The sequence below is a fragment of the Uloborus diversus genome, chromosome 10, assembly GCF_026930045.1.
Source record: "Uloborus diversus isolate 005 chromosome 10, Udiv.v.3.1, whole genome shotgun sequence".
In the NCBI taxonomy this organism is placed as follows: Eukaryota; Metazoa; Arthropoda; class Arachnida; order Araneae; family Uloboridae; genus Uloborus; species Uloborus diversus.
Window position 1 is genome coordinate 133273759 of NC_072740.1, and position 20020 is coordinate 133293778.

At 31.5% G+C, this 20020-nt stretch overlaps 1 protein-coding gene across 1 annotated transcript in view; it reads left to right on the plus strand.

The window, feature by feature from the left end:
- Positions 1-20020, plus strand: part of LOC129231441 (myosin light chain kinase, smooth muscle-like) — a 78550-nt gene that overhangs the window by 30550 nt on the left and 27980 nt on the right. Inside the window, exons 2-3 of the mRNA XM_054865756.1 lie at positions 9071-9140; positions 12020-12110. Of these exons, the coding sequence (XP_054721731.1) occupies positions 9104-9140; positions 12020-12110 (128 nt within the window). The 5' untranslated portion in view covers positions 9071-9103. The remainder of the gene's footprint in view (positions 1-9070; positions 9141-12019; positions 12111-20020) is intronic.

Here is a 20020-nt window from a genome sequence, read left to right on the forward strand (position 1 = left end):
AATCACTGTGAGTGTGTGAGTTACTAGAATGAAAAAAATTATTTATTGTTCTTGAAGCGTAATTTATGTTCCTCATAAGGCTAAACCGCCTTTCTTTGTTAAGGGGTCTAAGGACCTTTAATCTTCAGAATTTTCGATTTTCTGGAAAAAATATATGTCATGCACAATTTTATTCTGAACAATTTGACACCTTATTTATTACCATACGCCAAAAACTTTTCGAGTTATTGTAAAAATGCGTAAACTTTCCCCGTAGAGATTTATGTTAACAGCAGCTGTTTAAGCCCCTTTTTCTCAGGTGCCGATTTCTTCGGTTTTCTCGTTTTGCGCGCATGATATTTCAGAAAGTTTTTTATACATTCCCGTAAAACTTTTAATGCATATTTGTCTGATACATCTTAACGATCTGAACCTGAATTTCAACTAAAAAATTTAAGTTAATATTTAAAAAGAAATATTTTTTTATCCAAAAGTTTGTAAATTTTCGATATTAACTTACCAAATTTCAAAAAAATAAATAAATAATTTAAAAAAAAATAAATAAATTTAGGTTCAGGTCATAAATATAAACCAGATAAACATACATTAAAAGTTTTACAGACATATATAAGAAACTTTCTGAGATATCATGCGCGCAAAACGAGAAAATCGAAGAAACCGGCACCTGAGAAAAAGAGGCTTAAACAGCTACTGTTAACGTAAATCTCTATGGGGAAAGTTTAGGCATTTTTACAATAACTCGAAAAGTTTTTGGCGTATAGTAATAAATAAGGTATCAAATTGTTCAGAATTAAACTGTGCATAACATATATTTTTTCCAGAAAATCGAAAATTTTGAAGTTTAAAGGTCCTTAGACCCCTTAAAACAGCTAAAAAACAAAATAACTTAAATTTTCACTTGTTTAGTTTTTTTATTAGTTTCTATGAGTCATCTGATGAGCATGCAAAAGTTGGAGTCAATTCAATCACAAATGAGCGAGATAATGGGTTATGAACCTCAGGGGGATCTTATTTGGTGCATTTATGTTATATAACAGAGATGGACTGGGGTGCCGGGAGAAAGGTATAATTCTTCAAAGGGTGACGAGAGTGGAAAAAGTTTGAGAACACCTGCCTTAAAGCTTTTATTTGTAAGCGTCTCCGCATTTTTTTTCTCAAGAATTACACCACTGATTTAAATTAAGCTTGGTGTTGTGAATAAATATACTATAGTCGAATGAGCTGGCTCGGTTTATTTCTGAACTCTAATCATGAATCATCATATCTACTGGTCACAGTTGAATGACGAACAATCAAACTCCGTTTCAAGACTTAAGCATATGTTTTGCTGCCAAATAACGAACCATTAAAAGAAACTATTTTCTTCTTTTCTTAGCCAAGTATAGATGGCGCTGAGGTTCTAAATGTTGTGCCTCGTAATTTAGCTCAAGATACATCATGGGAAATGGCGGTTTCAAGGCCCGAAACTTGCTGACACAACTAGAAAAACTGGGACAACTTTTTCCCGGAGAGGAAATTATCTAACTTTGCGTGTGACAGTATTCTTCATGCAAACGTCTCGCGGAGATGACATTCCACCGATATCAGTGATAACGATAACAGATATTGAAAAGGCACTCTTTAGAAATATATATGTTGGAGAGTGTAATTAGTTTTTTTTTCTTTTTTAATATACAAATATGTTTCAGGGTTTATAATTTTACTTTGTGAAAAGAACTATATTTTTCTATTAAGATGTCACCTTCTAAAAACTGGCAATTTTTCTCTTTACAGACAGTCAGACACACATTAAAATACAAAGACACACATTACAATACTTTTTTAATATACAAATACATGCAGACACACATCAAAATACAAAGACACTCATTACAATACTTTTTTAATATACAAATATGTTTCAGGGTTTATAATTTTACTTTGTGAAAAGAACTATATTTTTCTATTAAGATGTCACCTTCTAAAAACTGGCAATTTTTCTCTTTACAGACATTCATACACACATTAAAATACAAAGACACACATTACAATACTTTTTTAATATACAAATACATGCAGACACACATCAAAATACAAAGACACTCATTACAATACTTTTTTAATATACAAATATGTTTCAGGGTTTATAATTTTACTTTGTGAAAAGAACTATATTTTTCTATTAAGATGTCACCTTCCAAAAACTGGCAATTTTTCTCTTTACAGACAGGCAGACACACATTATCCCACCTCGTGATCTTTTGTTTATGTTTATTATTTTTCCATATGTTTTTTTTATCGTTAAAAAAAATAGAGATACTCTTACGATCTTTTTTTTTTCTCTTTTTTAAGAAATGTTTAAGAGAAAGTAAGCTAATAAAAGGGTACTACACTGAAACAGATAACATTTATCTACAGTTGTTCAACATGTTTGTTAGAAAATACAGCACCTGCTATTGAAACAAAATAGGAAATAATTTCACACTAAGAATAAATTAAAAGTATGTAAACAGTTTTCAATCCAACCGAATTTCCGAACATGCCTTTCAATTATGTGTGTGTGTGTGTGTTTTACCGCTATTGTTATGACCCATTTCTCATATTGTTTTAACAGTTAAGAGAGTTAGTTCATTACTATAGTTTAAACACTGTAGAAAAGGGCTAGTTAAATGATTTATCCTAGCAGAAATAGTTCAATGGTATGCGGTTAATTATATGATCAACTAAAAAAAAGACGAACAATGGTGTTTTAGTAACAACTTTTAACACTGAAAAATTGTATATTACATACGGTGCCCAAATGGATGTTAACGAACTCAGAAGAGTGACTGCACCAAGTGAGAGCCATTGAAAGCCATTTGAAAGCAGTTATGTAACAAAAGCAAAACATAGCAATTCATAACAACTGCTAAAATAAAACAAATTGCAGCAGATGGAAAGAAATATTAGCAGTCATTATAAATAGTTTTTAAATTATGCTAATGAATCATTAGTCCCCTGTAAATAAGTCGAATATGGTTTTTGCAATTACATTAATAATCTCTAATCATTCTTGCCTTGTCTTGTAAAATTTTGTTTTTGTCACTTGTCACTGAAGCGCTGCCAAGGATATTTTGCAGTCAAAACCACTCCCCCCTAGAACCTCTGGTTTCAACGCATATTTTTGATCCTAATATGGTAGTTTATACACATATAAAGACGGTTATGCTCAAAAACACCCCACTCTAAAAGTAATCTCAGTCTACTACTACGTGCTACTAATCATTTAACTATTACTATTTCTGAAGAAAATAGGCTACTACAAACTACATCAAAACTGGTTCCAGCAAAAGACTCTTATAGAGTAGAATGAGGCTCGTTCACGCGGAATTTTTTCAATGAATTTTTTAAATTTTATGTTTTAACTTAGGAAATTGTAGACAGTGCGGTTTTATGAAGCAGTTAATGGAGTCAAAATTGGTATATTCGGTTGTTGCTCAGTTTGTGTTTTTAACTGTTAAAAAAATTATTTTTGAGTCCAAGTCGGTTGCATAAACGTGCCCCGGACGCGGGGCATATTAATTTTGACACCAAACGTGGTTCTGTTAGCGTTTTGAACATAATGTCTTATCATCGTTCAAATAAAGCAAATTTATTACAGACTGAATAGTGTATAAAGTAAAAGCTGAACGGGGTTATGAAGATTGCATTACATGATTGTAAGCTATAAGATACAAATTTGTAACTCAATTAAGAATTAAGTTTTGATTTTTAAAACTAAATGGCCTGAAAATACTAAACAGTTTTGAGACATTTCGGAGCAAAAAAGCGTCAAGGCACGTTAAGAAGTAAGACACAGTAAGACGTGCTCAGACCTCAACGCGTAAATTTGCCCCGTCTCGAAGTTTGGATTTATTTTTAACGTGCAAAAAATATTTAAAAACATTTCAGTTCATACTAACACAATTCTCAAAAAAGGATAAAATTCTGCCAGTTTTTATATAGTTCTTTCTTAACTAAGTATTATTTATTCACAATAAGCTTTAAAACGTTCAACGCAAAATATACTCGACTTAGTAGAAAACAGGTTATTCTTTCTGCGTGCTAGACCGAAGCTCGACTGATACTCAAAAACTTGTGAGGATATTTGTTAGGGAGTAGCATCAATCTATATTCAGTAAGTTACACCCAAGAACATCAAGTAAGTTGTTTGGCACTCTTGGCTTCCTTAAGAGGTTTTTCCATCTCCAGCTCAGTCACTTTCTTATGCCGGGCTGACGAGTGCTAATAAGCACGAAACTGCAGTCCTCGGCTGGAAATGACTGAGCTGGCGGTGTATTTCATGTAGCATCAATCTGTTAATACTGTTGGCTCTACAGTTATAATTCGTTTTGAAAAAAAAGCACTGCGCAAACGTTTCCCATGCCTAAACGTACCTCGGTCTATCCTACTTTCTAAGCTCTTGTAGATAATAGGTAGTTAAATTTTCTAATTAAGTATTTTACTCGTGTTATCTATAACTTCCAGTGGTCAATTTAACTGACCCGATCAAAGCTACAAGATTCTTTTACTCGGACAAACCTAAGGGATTACTTCTTTAACGCGAGCAAAAACTGTTTGAGTCAATGGGTGAAATTGTTTTATTCAATGGCTAAAATTGTAAAGTTTGAATATAGGGGCCCCCAAAAAAACTATTTGGCCTTGGACACCCTAATATCTTAATTGGGCCCTGTCAGCACCTTTTTGCTTTCAGACGGAATCAAGAAGATAGGTGGATATTTTCCGCACCTGTTCAATGTCAACTTGAACTCCTTTTTTATTATGTTGACTTGGATTGTATTCACTGTGAATTGAGGAAAAACCACAATGAGTTATACATTTTGGTTTGTCATCACTAATCAGGCTGTTAAAGGATGAACTATAAAAATGCACTAACACATTAATGAAAATCATAAAAAAGAGTCAAATTGGATACAATCATTCAGGGCAATTTCAATTCGGCATTTTTCTACGTTTAACTTCCCCATTCAAAGTTTATTGCAACTATGGACATAAAATTCAAGAAAAACTCCGAAACATTGCACAGTTATCCGAAATTAAGAAATAATAATCATAAAGACTATCTAAATAAATTATCAACCTGATTAATACATATCCAGTCACGCAGTCACTTTTAACCATACGAGAAATGGGATGTAAAATAAATTATTTTTATAAAATTAACGCTGATCCGAATTAAAAAAAAACATGTTTCTTTACTTAAAAAAATAACAATCTTTTTAACTCAAAAGTAGTATCTTTTTACTCAAAAAAAGATTTTTTTACTTAATTTTTTTTTCTCAAAAGTAACTGTTTTACAAAAATAATAACCATTCTTTAACTCACAAAATTAAATTCAAAAACTGTCTTTGTTTCATAAAATCACAAGATTTCTATCATATATCGTATTGCATCGAACCTTGCTATGTAGGGAATAGAGAGATTTCAACGACTTAAAATCAGCATTCAAGAGCAACTTCCAAACAGTAACTTTATAAATACTGTAAGTGTCGGCCAAGAGTGCGGCGTTGCACAAATCGCATAGACAAATGAAAAACTGACGTTTTTGCTGAAGTGAAACGATACACCCCATGGCTTAAAGTAGATATTGTTCACCTTGATGAGTGCAGTCACCCCTCTTATTTTGCCAGGATTTTTTTTTATCATTCTGCGCAACAATAAAAATCTAGACTCAGGTAAACCTTTAGCATAATGCAACATGCCGATTTTAACTAGGGGATAAGATATTAATAAGGTAGGGGAATGTGGGGCAAAGTGAAATTGCTAAGCTGACTGAATTTTTTTTTTCATGGGGCAAAGTGAAAAAAAAAATCTAATGAAATATTTTCTATTCGATTATAAAACATACGTTTGATCAAAAGAATCAGTAAATAAAAGGTTTAATGAAAAAATGAAAAGATAATGAAACAATAAACGAGTAACTAAATGAATAAATCAATTAATATATGAAGAAAAATAAATGAGCGAGAAAAAGAACGAATCAATAAGTAAATTAGTGAATGAATGAATGAATAAATAAGTGAATTACTAAATGAAGGAATGTCAATGAATTAATTAATAAATGAAATCGTAAGTGATTCATATTAAATGATTGAATAAGAAAATGAAACAAACTATTTCACTTTGCCCCTCCACTTTGCCCCGTATGCACTTGACTAATTGTACTATTATTTTAAAATACAAATAAGCTTAATATTAACTAAAGTAATGCTGTATTGAATATTAGGAGGTTTCAATTAATATTTAAAATGTTAATAAAAATAGCTTTATCATTTTATAGTTACAAAAACAATTTTTGACTTACAACAAAATATTACAAGATGAGTATCATTTAAAAAAAAAACTTGTATTACCAAACGCTTTAATTTTCGGCGATATTTTCTTCCTGACTGGTATAGACTACAAATGGTACCACATGGTTAAAATAATACCAGATAGGTTGAGCTAAAAGCAGAGAAAATATTCCACCATTCCACTTTGCCCCATGTTCCCCTACTAGTATATTTAATATTACTATAGCAAAATTTGTGAGTTTTTTAATTTTATCCATTATGAGTTTCATTATTTCATTTCTTACTTAAATATACTATAATATAAGATTCACAATAGGTTATGAATTAAATTTAGAAGTACTCGTATAGTAAGTAAAAGGATCTCTTTTTAAAACATGATGTACAATTTCTGAGAAAAAAAACAACTAATCGCGAATTGCTGACTCTGCAATAATTAAAAATACATCACTTTTATGATATACCTCATTAAAATATCTGTTAAGAATATCGTTGTTTTACTCAACACTAGCAGCTGTAAAAGAATTTGAAGAAAAGATTTTTACTTTCCCTTTTGTTTCCCTAGTCCTGTTTCCAAATATCCGTCGTGTAAATAACTGCGTCTGAGAAACAGGATAGCTTAATCTCGTCGGAAGATTTGTTTCACTGAACTGGAAAATCTCTTATCACGCAAGAGATCGTGAGAATTAACTTCTCTATTGAAGATTCCGATTATGCGAAAAAATAATCCTTTTTACCGTCAAATTTTAAGCTTTAACTATGCCTTCAGTAGATTTCTCAGGAGTATTTTATCCATTTAGTTTTCATGTTTTTCAGTATGAGTAAACTGGGTTCCTTTTTCTAAATTTTCCTAACTCAACGGGAAGGATGAACAAGAAGAATGATTGTATCTATCTTTAACATCCAAAAATAATACATTTCGATCAATTCATTAAAATTAGAAGTTTTTATTCCTTTTACTTCTTATAATTACTTCCTTTAAAATCTAAATATGTGTATAGAGAAAATAAAAAACCGATTTTTCTTATCTCAGCAAGGAACCATACGAATTGTGTAAAAGGTTAAAAAATTGAAACATGTTGGAATTGGAAGAGTGCAGTGAAACATGTTTTTGATGCTTGGGAATCATTTTCCCTCGTCCCCTATTATCTGTTAGCGACTTTAAGACCATAAGTTTTTAAAGTCGGAGACATTTTAAGAAAAGTCATCAAATGTAACTGGAAACAGAAGGTTCTGAAAACGGTCATCAAAATGTCGATATCTTTAAATGTTAACGAAACTACAGCGGCTGTTTAAATGTCCGTTTCTAGCTAAATTTGACGATTTGTTTTTTTTTTTTTTTTTGAAGTAAAGCAAATTTAAGACCTCATGTTTCGATAGCGGAAGGGCGAAGGCACATAATTATGTGCTAAAAACATATTTCATTCGGCTTATTTAATTAATCATTATTTGAAGTTTAAATTATCACGCAAACGTAGGCTTTCCTGGTCAGAATCAAAAATTTAGGTACACAAAACGTGCTTAATATTCTGAAAAAAATTATCCAGTGTGCATTTTAAGTCATCTTGCCTAAAGATTCTCACTGATTCGCTAACTTTACCTTAGATTGACCAGTGTGCTTTCGTTTCATCACTGCTGAAATCTTCGAAGGAGCGAGCGCTTAGATGGTTAAAACCTCCACCAGTTTCCTTAGTTTTTCGGCACACTGCTCATGTCATGCCTAACTATTCCACCCTTCACAACAAAAGATATTTATAAATTGTTATGACCCCCACCCCTCCCTTTCAGAAAAGAAAAGCTGATTTGTTTTACCAACTCCCCTCAGAAGAAAACTCTGACTGCACTAAGTGTCTCGCATTGAAAGTGGAACATCCAAAGTTCACCTGTATCAGAATAGAATTTTTACGAATTAAAAAATGTTTTTATTTATGTTTTAAGACAAAAGTCTATTCTTTTAGTCTAATAAAGAAGCGCAATTTAATTGCTAAATCCGTGTTAATCAAACCAAAACATTCAGGTACTGAGTAATAAGTATAAAATAAGAAGTTTTTCTCTTTATGAAACATTATTTTGTAGGAACTTTGAAGCATTCTCTCCGAATTGAAAAACAGAGGAAGTAAAACTATTTTAATTTTAAAGTATTTTGTGGGCAGTAAACATTTAACGTATGCACTGCAAAGATACCTGATAAAAATCTTCATTGCTTTCCATTGCTTTGAATTACAGCTGTGTAGTTCAAAGCAAATTAGCCAAAATTTAGTACTGCAAACATGTTTTCAAAATTTGAGATTATAATTAATGCAATGCCATTGCTCCATACCATTTTTAGGATAATGTTTTTTTTTTTTGCTGCAGTTTTTTTATTTTTTTCCCCCTTGCTCACGTCCACATTACGCGTCTAAATAATGCTTGGCGTTTAGTTTTAATTACTGATTGACGAAAGCTATGAAATTATTTTAAGACTTGAAATAGCTATTTGATATAAAGAAGCGGGCTTCCCACCGGTGCCAATCGCAATAAAATTGATGTCATTCCCAATCTACATTAAAGTGCTTTGCACACAATGTGCAGAACAAAACTAGATCGACATAACTTTTGGTGATGTTGCTTCGAGTATGAATCCTACCTTAAATCCCATTACAATTGTTCACATGCTTTCTTTTCTGTTTTCACCCATGGTTAGCTCTTATATTCAACGATTTAATTTAAAATTGCTTTTAGAGTTGACTATTTTATGATTTTTCTTTCTTCTTTTCTTTTAGAAATACATAACTTCCAAGAATCAGTAGAACGAAATGTCCATTTATGTTGATGAAACAGATCCCGGAGAAGGTAAAATTATTTTATTTGAAGAACTAAATCTATTTTTCTTGTTTCATTGATTCTTTCAATATGGCTTAAATCTGTGGGGCAAGGTTAATTCTTTACAAACCTTAATTAACAGTAATTAATCTGTATGCTTTAAAATTTATGTATTTATTTATTTATTTTTTTACCTTTCTTCGTACATTATTCTTTGAGTTTTTGTTTGTCTTAATGCTGAGTTAGCATAAAATTTAAATATTCTTTGATGTTTAAATCTGTAAACACGCATGCATCTAGTCATGATTTCATTTGTAATTTGTAAACATACAATTTCCCAGGAATAAGAACTAAACTCGAAAGTATTTATGTACATAGGTAACCTAGAATGTAGCTACAATGCAGTTTCACTATTTTTTTAACGGGTTATTACTTCTAAAGTAACAGAACTGAGTCTCTGGCTTGTGACTGCTTAGCCTACAGCTTTTTATTAACATAAACGTGGCGTTGAAGCAATAGCGGCGTGAGTTAATTTTTTATAAATCGTATTTACACCATCAGAAATCACTTTTGATCTCATTTTATTTCATGTGAAATTGTTGAACGTCTAGTGTGTTTTTTGTGCTAATGTGCATAGGGAAATAAATTTGATTAGTGCTCTTTTTTATATAAATTCTACTAAACCATTCAGTAACTTATTCATTTTATTATTATTTTTTTTTTTGAACTACACCACACTTACTCTCAACAGCTCAAAAAACAGCCTAAACTCTGTAAAATGAAATGGCCTGTAAAAACCAAATGCTTTACTCAAAGCTCAGACAGATCCGACTTTATATCTTTATAGAAAGTTATATGGGCACGGGTGCAGAATATTTACAAAAGTACCATCCTTCAGTCAGCCTTAAGCTTATCTTAAAACATAACTAAAACGAAAATAAATCGCAAAAGAAATTGGTACAGTAGAGTCGCAAAACCTCGGAACTCGATAACCTAGCCGAATCCTGGAAATTTCGTCACATCCTGGTAAGGCCAAAAAGAACCCCTTCTTGAAAACCCGGCATTTTCACAAACTCGGTCATTTTTCGTTTTACATAGGTCCGAGTTTTTAAGATTCGACTGTATTATTAATCACATTTGCCAACCAAGTCATCTAAAATGAGAAGGTGGCCTAAAATGATTCTCTGTAAGGGTGAAACTAGTGTAAAATAGCTTAAAGGTTAAATTCCAACTTCGGAAATTTGCTGATTGGTTTTACACTATATTTTACGTTATAAACATCTTGTAATGATATTTGAAGACCTTATATTGAGTAATGAAAAAAATTGATTTTTGAACAAGTGTCCGGAGGATTATTTTGCCCCATTAAATGACGAAATGATCCTTCTTTAAAAAAAAAAAAAGCTATAGATTGTTTGTTACAAGCAATTGTAACTGTATGTGTGTAAAGGAATGTAAAAGAACATACTCCATTGGGCACAACAAGTCTTATTTCTGTACATTAAAAGCTGTTTGTCTAAAAATAGTTAGTGCTTACCTCATAACAGATGATATAAAAACTAATGTTTTCAAATAATTCTGTTCAGACGCGTAATAAAGCAATCACTTGAGTACCATCATTTCTTCTTCTTCACTAGGTATAACTAGTTTATGTGTAATCTACTAGATAGAGCTCCTTGTTTAAAGTAAAACTCGTCGCCTCAGAGCAACAGTAAGATATCTAATCCCAGAAATAATACTAATATAGCTTACTGTTGCTCTGAGGCGACAATATATGGCTCGTTTTGCCAGCTATGATCATTTTAAGACACCTTCTCTCACACATTTTTTACCGTCAAAAAAAAAAAAAAAAACGTTAATAAAATGTTTAAAAAAACTGAAGGGTCAATTTTTTGTTTTAACTCCTTGACATCAGTTGAACACTAATTTTTTTTTAATTATTATTATTGATGGTAAAAATGCTTTCTTGGTTCTTTTTTGTTTTATGATTGTTTGTTTGTTTTTCCAATTTTTAAGAATATGTTCCTGTAAATTATTACAACATCAGTTCGGGTAATTTAATGCAAAAATATTGAATTTACCTGCAGTATATTGGAATGCATTTTACAAGGCATAACACATTTTTAGTGTATTAAATCAAGTGCATTTGTACCTGTTTTTATTTGTACTTTCGTTCAGAAAATTATCTCTTGATGAACAAATAGTAGTCGTCAATCATTGCTTCTCAGAAGAATAGAAATTATTTTTCATTTCCGTCAGTACAAGTTTCTCAATTTGAAATCAACATACTTGAATGTAAGTAATAATTATTTCAAGGTATCGTAAGTTTATTTGCATCAAGAGCTGATCCGGATGTGGATCATAAGGTTCATGACTTCCACTACCTCTTATCCAACCAAATATAACCTAAAACTGCATTTTGGAGATTTCTGCTCATTAATTTGATATCTAAATCAATGGTAATGGGAAATCTTAATTAATGACCTCATATTTCTTCCGTGAGTGCTCACGAATTCACATCGAATATACATTTTTTTTTAAAGTCATTCTTTTCAGGTTATGAAACGCCATGTAAATCAATTATTTATTTCAAGTCAACTATAAAATTCATTTTGACACCTACTTTCAGATTAAACCCATCTAAATAGCACCTATCGCTCACTCTAAAGACCATTTTTCTGCAAAAACAAAACACTTTTAAAGCCTAAAAATAGCCTTTTCGATGTTTTTAAGTGAAAATATCTCTAAAATTAGAACTAACTTTACTTTTTTTCATGATTATTTTCTTAATTCTCACGTGTAGGGTTCCTTAACTTGGCTAAAAAATCTTGTTTATCTGTGTTCTCCATTATCGTTTGATTTTTCATTTCCATCTTATTTTATTCATCCATTTTAATCTTATTTTATAGATCCTGAAGCAGATTTTCAACCCAGGAATGTGATTGTGAAAAAGGGAAAAGATGTTAAGACAGACTACATATTAAACGAAGAGCTTGGGAGGTAAAATTTACTTTAAATAGATGAAAACTCTGAATTATCAAGCTGGTCAAACATTGTGACGAGACAAATGAACTCGAGTTAACCCTCCCCCCCCCCCTTGTCACAAACTCACAATTTTACGATCCGGGTCTGTGAGCGAAGCGAACAGGGAGCGGATTACCCAAGTGTAATAATAAAAAGAGATACGATTAACTTATGTAAAAGTCCATGAATACTTTGTAAATCTCAACGATCCACGACATTTAAAAAAAAAAAAATCAGGTTGTGAAACAAATAACTTAACAGTACAGTTAATGTATACGTTACATACGTTAATCAACACAATAAATTTAGAAAACAAGTACAATTAACTTATTTAACCATGCAAACCATAGGGGAAAGTAGAGCAATGACACTTAGCGGTAGGGGTGCCCCTCCTAAGAGCAAGGACGCGACCCCCCTAAATATCGCAAAGACCCCCCCCCCAAAGCAAGAGCCCCCCTAAAATGAGAAAAATACCCCTAAAAACAACCCTCCCTTAAAAATTTCAATATTGCAGTTTGCGCCATGTCTCCCCCCCCTCCAGGTGGGCACCCTGAGTATCACTAAATAGAATTAAAAACTCGCGATTGGTACCGCCATATGGCTAACATCAAGTAAATGTTTAGCAAGGATATAATTATTGATGGAAGAAATATGATTTTTGTGACCTGACGTAATTAGTGCAGCTGTTTTGTTATAAAATTCTACAATATGTAACCTGCAGGTGACTACTCTTATTTTCAAATATAAACTTATTTATTAGTGGTATTAAATATCTACTTTTAATTGGACTTTCATGGTTTTATTAATTTTAGCAGTGTTTGTTACACCGTACAGGGGGAAATGTTGCTCACATAAGCTGGTCAGTATATGAAGACACCAACTCATATTAACAAGTCTCAGCTGCGTGGTGATGATGATGATTCAAATAATTTGCTTCCAATGAATAGGACATGTTGACAGAAATATGCTGCATTGCGGTAAATTTGTGACGGATAATGAATCGTGATTGTGCTGTACTCAATATGTGGTTACAATATCTGGAAAGTAGTCGAGTAAAGTCTCTTAGTCTGGTAAAACACATCCTGGAAGGGTGTGAACAACGCTCACAACTACATTTGTGGCATAATTGTTCAATTAATGGTGTAGTTGCTTAAACGATAATAAAAATTCCTGACACGTTTATGCAAATTAGTTGATTTTGAAACTGTTCTTGTAGTTGCACGTTCAAAAAATATTCATGTTATTTTGTAAATCTGACTAGCTATTAATATTTTCCTTTAAGTGAGCGGCATTCCACTACTTTCTCTACCTAATACTGTTTTTATTTACCTCATCAGACTTCGACATTCCTACCCAATGTGTTATCAGTCGAAAGAGTGAGAAATGCTGATCTATCCTATTGCCATATTTAGTACCTCTAAATGGATTCTCAGTAGGGGAAAAGGGTGCTCATGTGACCACGGGGCACATGTGAACATGGTATGTTTTACTAAGATCACTTCAAGCAAAAAGTCTGGAAAAATTCTCAAACAAGGACAGTAGTAGTTGTACCTGTTGGACAATCATTTAGAGTAATGCGCCGTTTTATGTTTCTGTGGTGACAACTTCTTTGTTTTAACATTTGAAAAAATTTTATCACTGTCTTTTTAACTTGATAACATTTTTAAAACTAACTGCTAATCTAAATCTAAGTATTAGGAAACATTGGTATGAACATTCAAGTAAATTTATGACAATGTTTAAATTTTTTATTAAATAAAAAATTATTTTAGCCCCTTTCTAGGGGCACATGTGAACAACTGCAGACTTTTTTTAAAAATGCCATAAAGCAGAGAAATATTTTTAAAAAAATCCCCCCAAAAAAATATATGACACAAAAAAAAATGTATTCAATCATGGGGACACATTGCATTGAGAAATTGATAATACTTTTTGAAAAATAAGAAATGATAAAAAATTGTTCACGTGTGCCCCCCTTTTCCCTATGTGTTTTATGCTATTGAAAACTCGTCTCTAACTGGGGGGGGGGGACAATTTTCACATTTCCCGCAAGTTGTCACTCGATTAAACATTTCTTAAACACTCCTAAATTGATGCAATGAATGAATGTCGAAACGCGTTTGCTGTGAAAACAAACAAACAAACCAACCAAAAAATAGTCTTGAACGGTGCCCAATTCTTAAAAATAGCAGTGTATGTTTGACTGTTTTTTGCCTCAAATCGAACTTCCTCAGGTCAAGCGAAATCTCTCGATAGATGAGCGAAGAACACATCGCATCATCACTCCAATGCTTCCGATAAGATATCGGAAAAGTCATTAATTCTAAAAGGAAGCACATTTGTTTTTCATTCCACTCTGTGCAATGACCTCGTAAAGAATTTCTAAATTTACATCATTTCGCGTATTTGATACGTTTCACTGCTCAAATCCGTGCTTAACGTTCTTGTTTGATGTTTAGGAGCGAATTTTTCTCTTTCCGAAAAACAAAATACTATATGAAACAAAATCTGACTGAAAAACAAAATGCAAACGAAAAACAAAATGCAAACAAATTTGGGATGTGACAGTGAACGTAGTTTGTTTTTTTTTTTTTTAAATAAGTACAGGATTCTCTCGCTTTTAATTTAAGCAGTATTTTTTATTTTTCATTAATAAAAACATGGCATATTTTGCATAGAGCACAAGGCATATCGTCATTTGAAAAAATGATAACTTGATTACTTTTAAAAAATAAAAATTATTACCGTACATTTATATTCACGTCATGGCCTTGGCTTTTATTACTCATAACTAGTGGCCTTAACTGCTTAATTTTCGCAAGTGAAGAAAAAAAATAAATCTATAGCTTATAAATGTTATATATTAGCAGTAATAACAAACATTTTTCACATTTTCAAAACGTATTTTTTTCTTAAATTGTAAAGAATAAGTACACATTCCAAAATGTTCTTAAAATAGATTTTCATTCGACTTCTTTCAAACTGTTAGTCACTCGTGCGCAGTTTCATATTAAGGACTGATAACAACCAAAACTAAAATATGTTGCGGAAATTTCCACTTTAATTTAACTATTTTTCTACTCATTCAATCATATTTTTATTTATTTTATAGAAATAGTAAATAATGCTTTTAACAGCTAATAGAGTACAAAAGTAAAGACATGTGTCATATCGTACTCGTTACAATTGAGCTTGATTAATGATAATGTTTCAAAACAAATAAAGACACATTCATTCAGCGAAGCATTGCAAAAAGCAAACTCGACTGAGAGCATAAAAATTACCAGTTTTATAGCAAAGATTAAGAAAAGTAAACGTTTATAAATTCTGTAAATAAAAAACTACAACTGATTTTTATCCTTTCATTTCGTCATCATTTTACTCATTTGAATGAATATTTGTTGAAAAAATACAGTTTTTAATAGAACCCTAAAGGAAAAAAAACTCGTTTAACCATCGTTACAATTGAATGTGCTTGACGATAATGTAAAATAAACATAAAGAAACATTTATTCAGCGAAACATTGCAAAAAACAAGCTCGAGTGAGTGCATAAAAATTACTAGTTTTATAGCAAAGATTAATAAAAGTAAACGTTTATAAATTCTGTAAATAAACAACTACAACTGATTTTTATTCTCTCATTTTGTCATTGTTTTACTCATTTGAATGAATATTTGTAGAAAAAAAAAAAAAACTTTTTTTAATCGAACCCTAAAGCAAAAAAAAAAAAAAAAAAACCTCGTTTAGCACTCGTTACAATTTGAACGTGATTGACGATAATGTAAAAAAGCATAAAGAAACATTTATTCAGTGAAACATTGCAAAAAACAAGTATCGAGTGAGTGCATAAAAATTACTAGTTTTATAGCAAAGATTAATAAAAGTAAACTTTTATAAATTCTGTAAATAAACAACTACAACTGATTTTTATTCTCTCATTTTGTCATTGTTTTACTCATTTGAATGAGTATTTGTAGAAAAAAAAATTTTTTTAATCGAACCTTAAAGCAAAAAAAAAAAAAAAAAAACCCTCGTTTAGCACTCGTTACAATTGAACGTGATTGACGATAATGTAAAAGAAACATTCAATCAGCGAAACTTCACAAGAATTTTCACGAGTGAGTGCGTCAAGTTTTATCGACCTCAATTTGACACCTTTCACATGCTTTCAAGTAACAACAAAGATTGGAAAACCTTGAAATCTATCCAAAAATCTGGAGGTTGCAAGTTGAAGAATGGCACAAACACGTGTGACACTTCCTTTTCCCCTTGGAAATAATACTCAAGTTCAGCAACGAACGCGCACTAACAGCTAGCTTGGATGAAAAATGAGGCATCAACATTGGCTTTACTTAAGTTTTTTTTTTTTTTTTATTCTTGGAAGATACTAACAGCTGTGGTAAATTTATAAAAAGTGAAACAATAGACTTCCTCCGCAAAAACTAATTTAAAATATTTTTTATAAGAGGGTAACTACGCAGCAACATGTGTAGGGTATAGAAACCAGAAGCAGAGAGTCAAGAGAAATAAACCTGTAGATTGTCTCTAAATGCATTGGTTTAAATAAAGATGTCCGCGATTGCAATTTATTGCTCTAATTGCTCTATATTTAAACGATGAGTTAATTTATTTTTCTTGAAATCAACAAATTAGTTGAGCAATTTAGTATTATTTTACTGTTATACACAATTTGGCGATTTTATCTTACAAAATTACAACTTCGGTAATAAAAATGGCTTGTAAAAGGAAATACACGCAACATTTACTGTTAAATTAGTGATTATTCACACTTAGAATATACTGCTCAAAATGAGAAAAGTGTATTTCAAGCACCTGAAAGCAAAGGGTTGTAAGTGCCAAAACTGACACTTTGGAGAAAACTACTATATATTGTAGAAGAAACTCTCCTCTGGTTTGAGCATGTCTTTTGAGCTATAAGTATGATTTAGGAAAACTTTTCAATGAAAGCCTAGCCAGGCACTTTATTAGCATTTTACTCAAAACTTAAAGAAGTCCATATGCATCCCTCTGCTTTTCAATGCCTCGTTCGTATAGGCTTGCTTTACTGGAAATTTATGTGTCTTATTAGCCAAGCTGCAAGGATATAATTAACTAAGTTGGAGATATATTTAACAAAATTTAACCATACTTTTACTAAGCATGAAATGACTGTTGCTTCATATGCACTTCTCAATCGCAATTCTCGTATTAGATAACTGTATATTATTTCTCTTTTGGAGGTGCGAATAAATGTGACAAGTTACTTAAAAATATTTTTATTGCTATTATTTTTAATGTTATTTAGATTAAAATGCAAAACTGTATCCAAGTTATGTCAAGGTTGAAGACTTCAAATCATTGGCTCTAAATTATGTCAAAGTTGGAGACATCTTTGTCACTTAGTTCTGAAACATATTTCAGGCATCGAATTGGAGACCATAATTTTATCTATCCACTGAAATGGATTTTTAACTATTCTGTCAATTCTTAATATTCTGCTGAGAAGCTATAACTCGTTTTCACACCTTCTGCACTAAGTAGACGAAACTAAAGCGGTTTGACCATAGAAGAGGTTTGGCCCATCATCTTTTTTTCGTGTTTAAACATTTATCTCACCGATGAGCATCACATGGTATCATGGTATCATGTAGAATTAACAGTCTTTTCTGAATTCTAGCAATTTTAAAGTAGAATCAAGGAGAAAACATGTGATATATTTTTTGAGGCAATAAATGATTTTTTTCCAGTACATTTTTCCTGTACTATGCGTCGAAAACAAACATAAAAGTAAACTGAGTTATTTGTGTACTCAGATTAATGTGTTTTTTATTTATTTATTTATGTTTTGGCTGAAATGGCTAAGGGAGGTTTGACCCGGCTCATATCACCCCATTCCGTTTAATTTGATGTTGTAACAATTTGAAAACTGTACATACCATTAAATTAGTTCCTTTTCATTTTTTATTTTTACTTTTTGAAATATTTTAAATCCAGATGAAGAAGTTTCTTGTTCAAAACTTACAGAGGTAGCAAAATATCTGGAAATGGTTCTGCAAGTATAGGACGAATTTTCAAGGGTTTTTTTTTTTTTTTTTTGTCACACATTGATCGGAAAAAAGGAAATCGGATGGTGCAATGTCAGGTGAGTATGGTGGGTAAAGCAAGCACAGATCATTAATTTTTTTAAGGGTTCACCTTGAACAGTGTGGTCGCCTTTTCAAGCTCCAGAATCATTGCTTTTCTGCTGTTAATAGCTTAAATATTCTCGCCACAAATTGAAAAATCTGATTTTCCTTTCTTCTGATCACTGAAACACTTTTTTGTGAGACAAAGACTTTAAAATTTGTCTCGTAGCCAAGATGATATTTCCAGATAATTTCCTCCAAAAATTAATTTATTCTAATCTAGCTGGTATTGAAAATTTGCATACCAGATGGCAAAAGGCTGTTGATAATGTACGTCGTTGATTAAAATAAAAACTTTTAAAAACTTATTTATTTAGAAAAAAAAGACATTATATATACTTTCCAGTCTCTGTAATATTGTGAAAAAAAAACAAGAAAGAAACAAAAGTGTGAAGATTAGATTTGATCTTTTTTCCAAAATTTACTGTGTAGCAGCACCAATCAGAGTTACTACGAGTATCTCTTATCCCTAAACAGGAGACGTTCCCCTACCATTTGTACTGGTTATCTTCAAATTTTAAATTTTGTCACTTACATCCCTTTGCTTCTCACTGCCTCATATGTAATTGTGTGGCCTGTTCGCACCATTACGTATGTGTTTCACCAGCACATCGGGCTATATACGACCGCTTTCTACATATGGTACATTGAATACAATGAAATCGCGTTTCGTTATCTGACCCAAATTCTCCATAAAAGCAGCAGATTTATGTCTACATATTCCTTTCTTTTGGAAGCAAATCATATGAATCGTCATCATCATAACAACTAGACTGATCAATACAAACTGGTCTCAATGACTGAGCTAGCGTTATATACACCACTTTACGTGAGCGCTATTACCCATCATCGCCATATTAGAATTAAATGCAGTAAAATTGGCGTAACAAAGCACTACAAAAATAAATAGAAGCATGAATATACAGATAATCGTATATATTTAATAGTAGGAATGTATAAAATAACATTTAAAGTTAGGTGTAGAATTTTACAACAAAATTGCAATGCAATTAAGGGAGGTAACAAAAACGTATTTCTTCCGATAATGATTATATCCTAACTATAAATTAACATTGAACGAGTTTTCATTTATATTCTATGTTTTTAGAGATATTTGGGTGAGCGGGATTGCCCGCTGATCGTCATTGCCCAACTTTGCTCTACACCTTTTGAGAATTAATATTAGAAACAAAAACTTTGATGTTTAACCTTTTAAATGACATGTGCATCAAACTTCAAATCGGAGTAAGAGCTATGGATTCGTCTGGACATAGCACACATACGACCACAGACCGATATTGCATATTATATATGAAAATGAAGTTTGATTAATTGATAAGAAACTAAAGTCCTGCTCCATCGGAACTGCAAGATCATTCAAAAAAAATAATAAATTCCATCATCATAACATGCTTGCTCAACGTGATCTTACTTGTATTTCTCTCTTAACATCATACATTGTTTCGTTACAAGTTACTTGTTTCGATGCATTTAAAACAAAAATGAAACATTTCATTTTTATTAAAGAAAGTTGTTGTTTTGAAAGATTTATGCGTTGTACAATATCATAAGTAGCGGAATTTGGGGAAGGTGAAATGGATAACTTATCTTTCTAAAATAGAACAAGTGGGGAATTTGCTTAGAATATTGCAATATGTAGCAAAATAACAATGTATTTTATCATAAAGCTTACATAGAA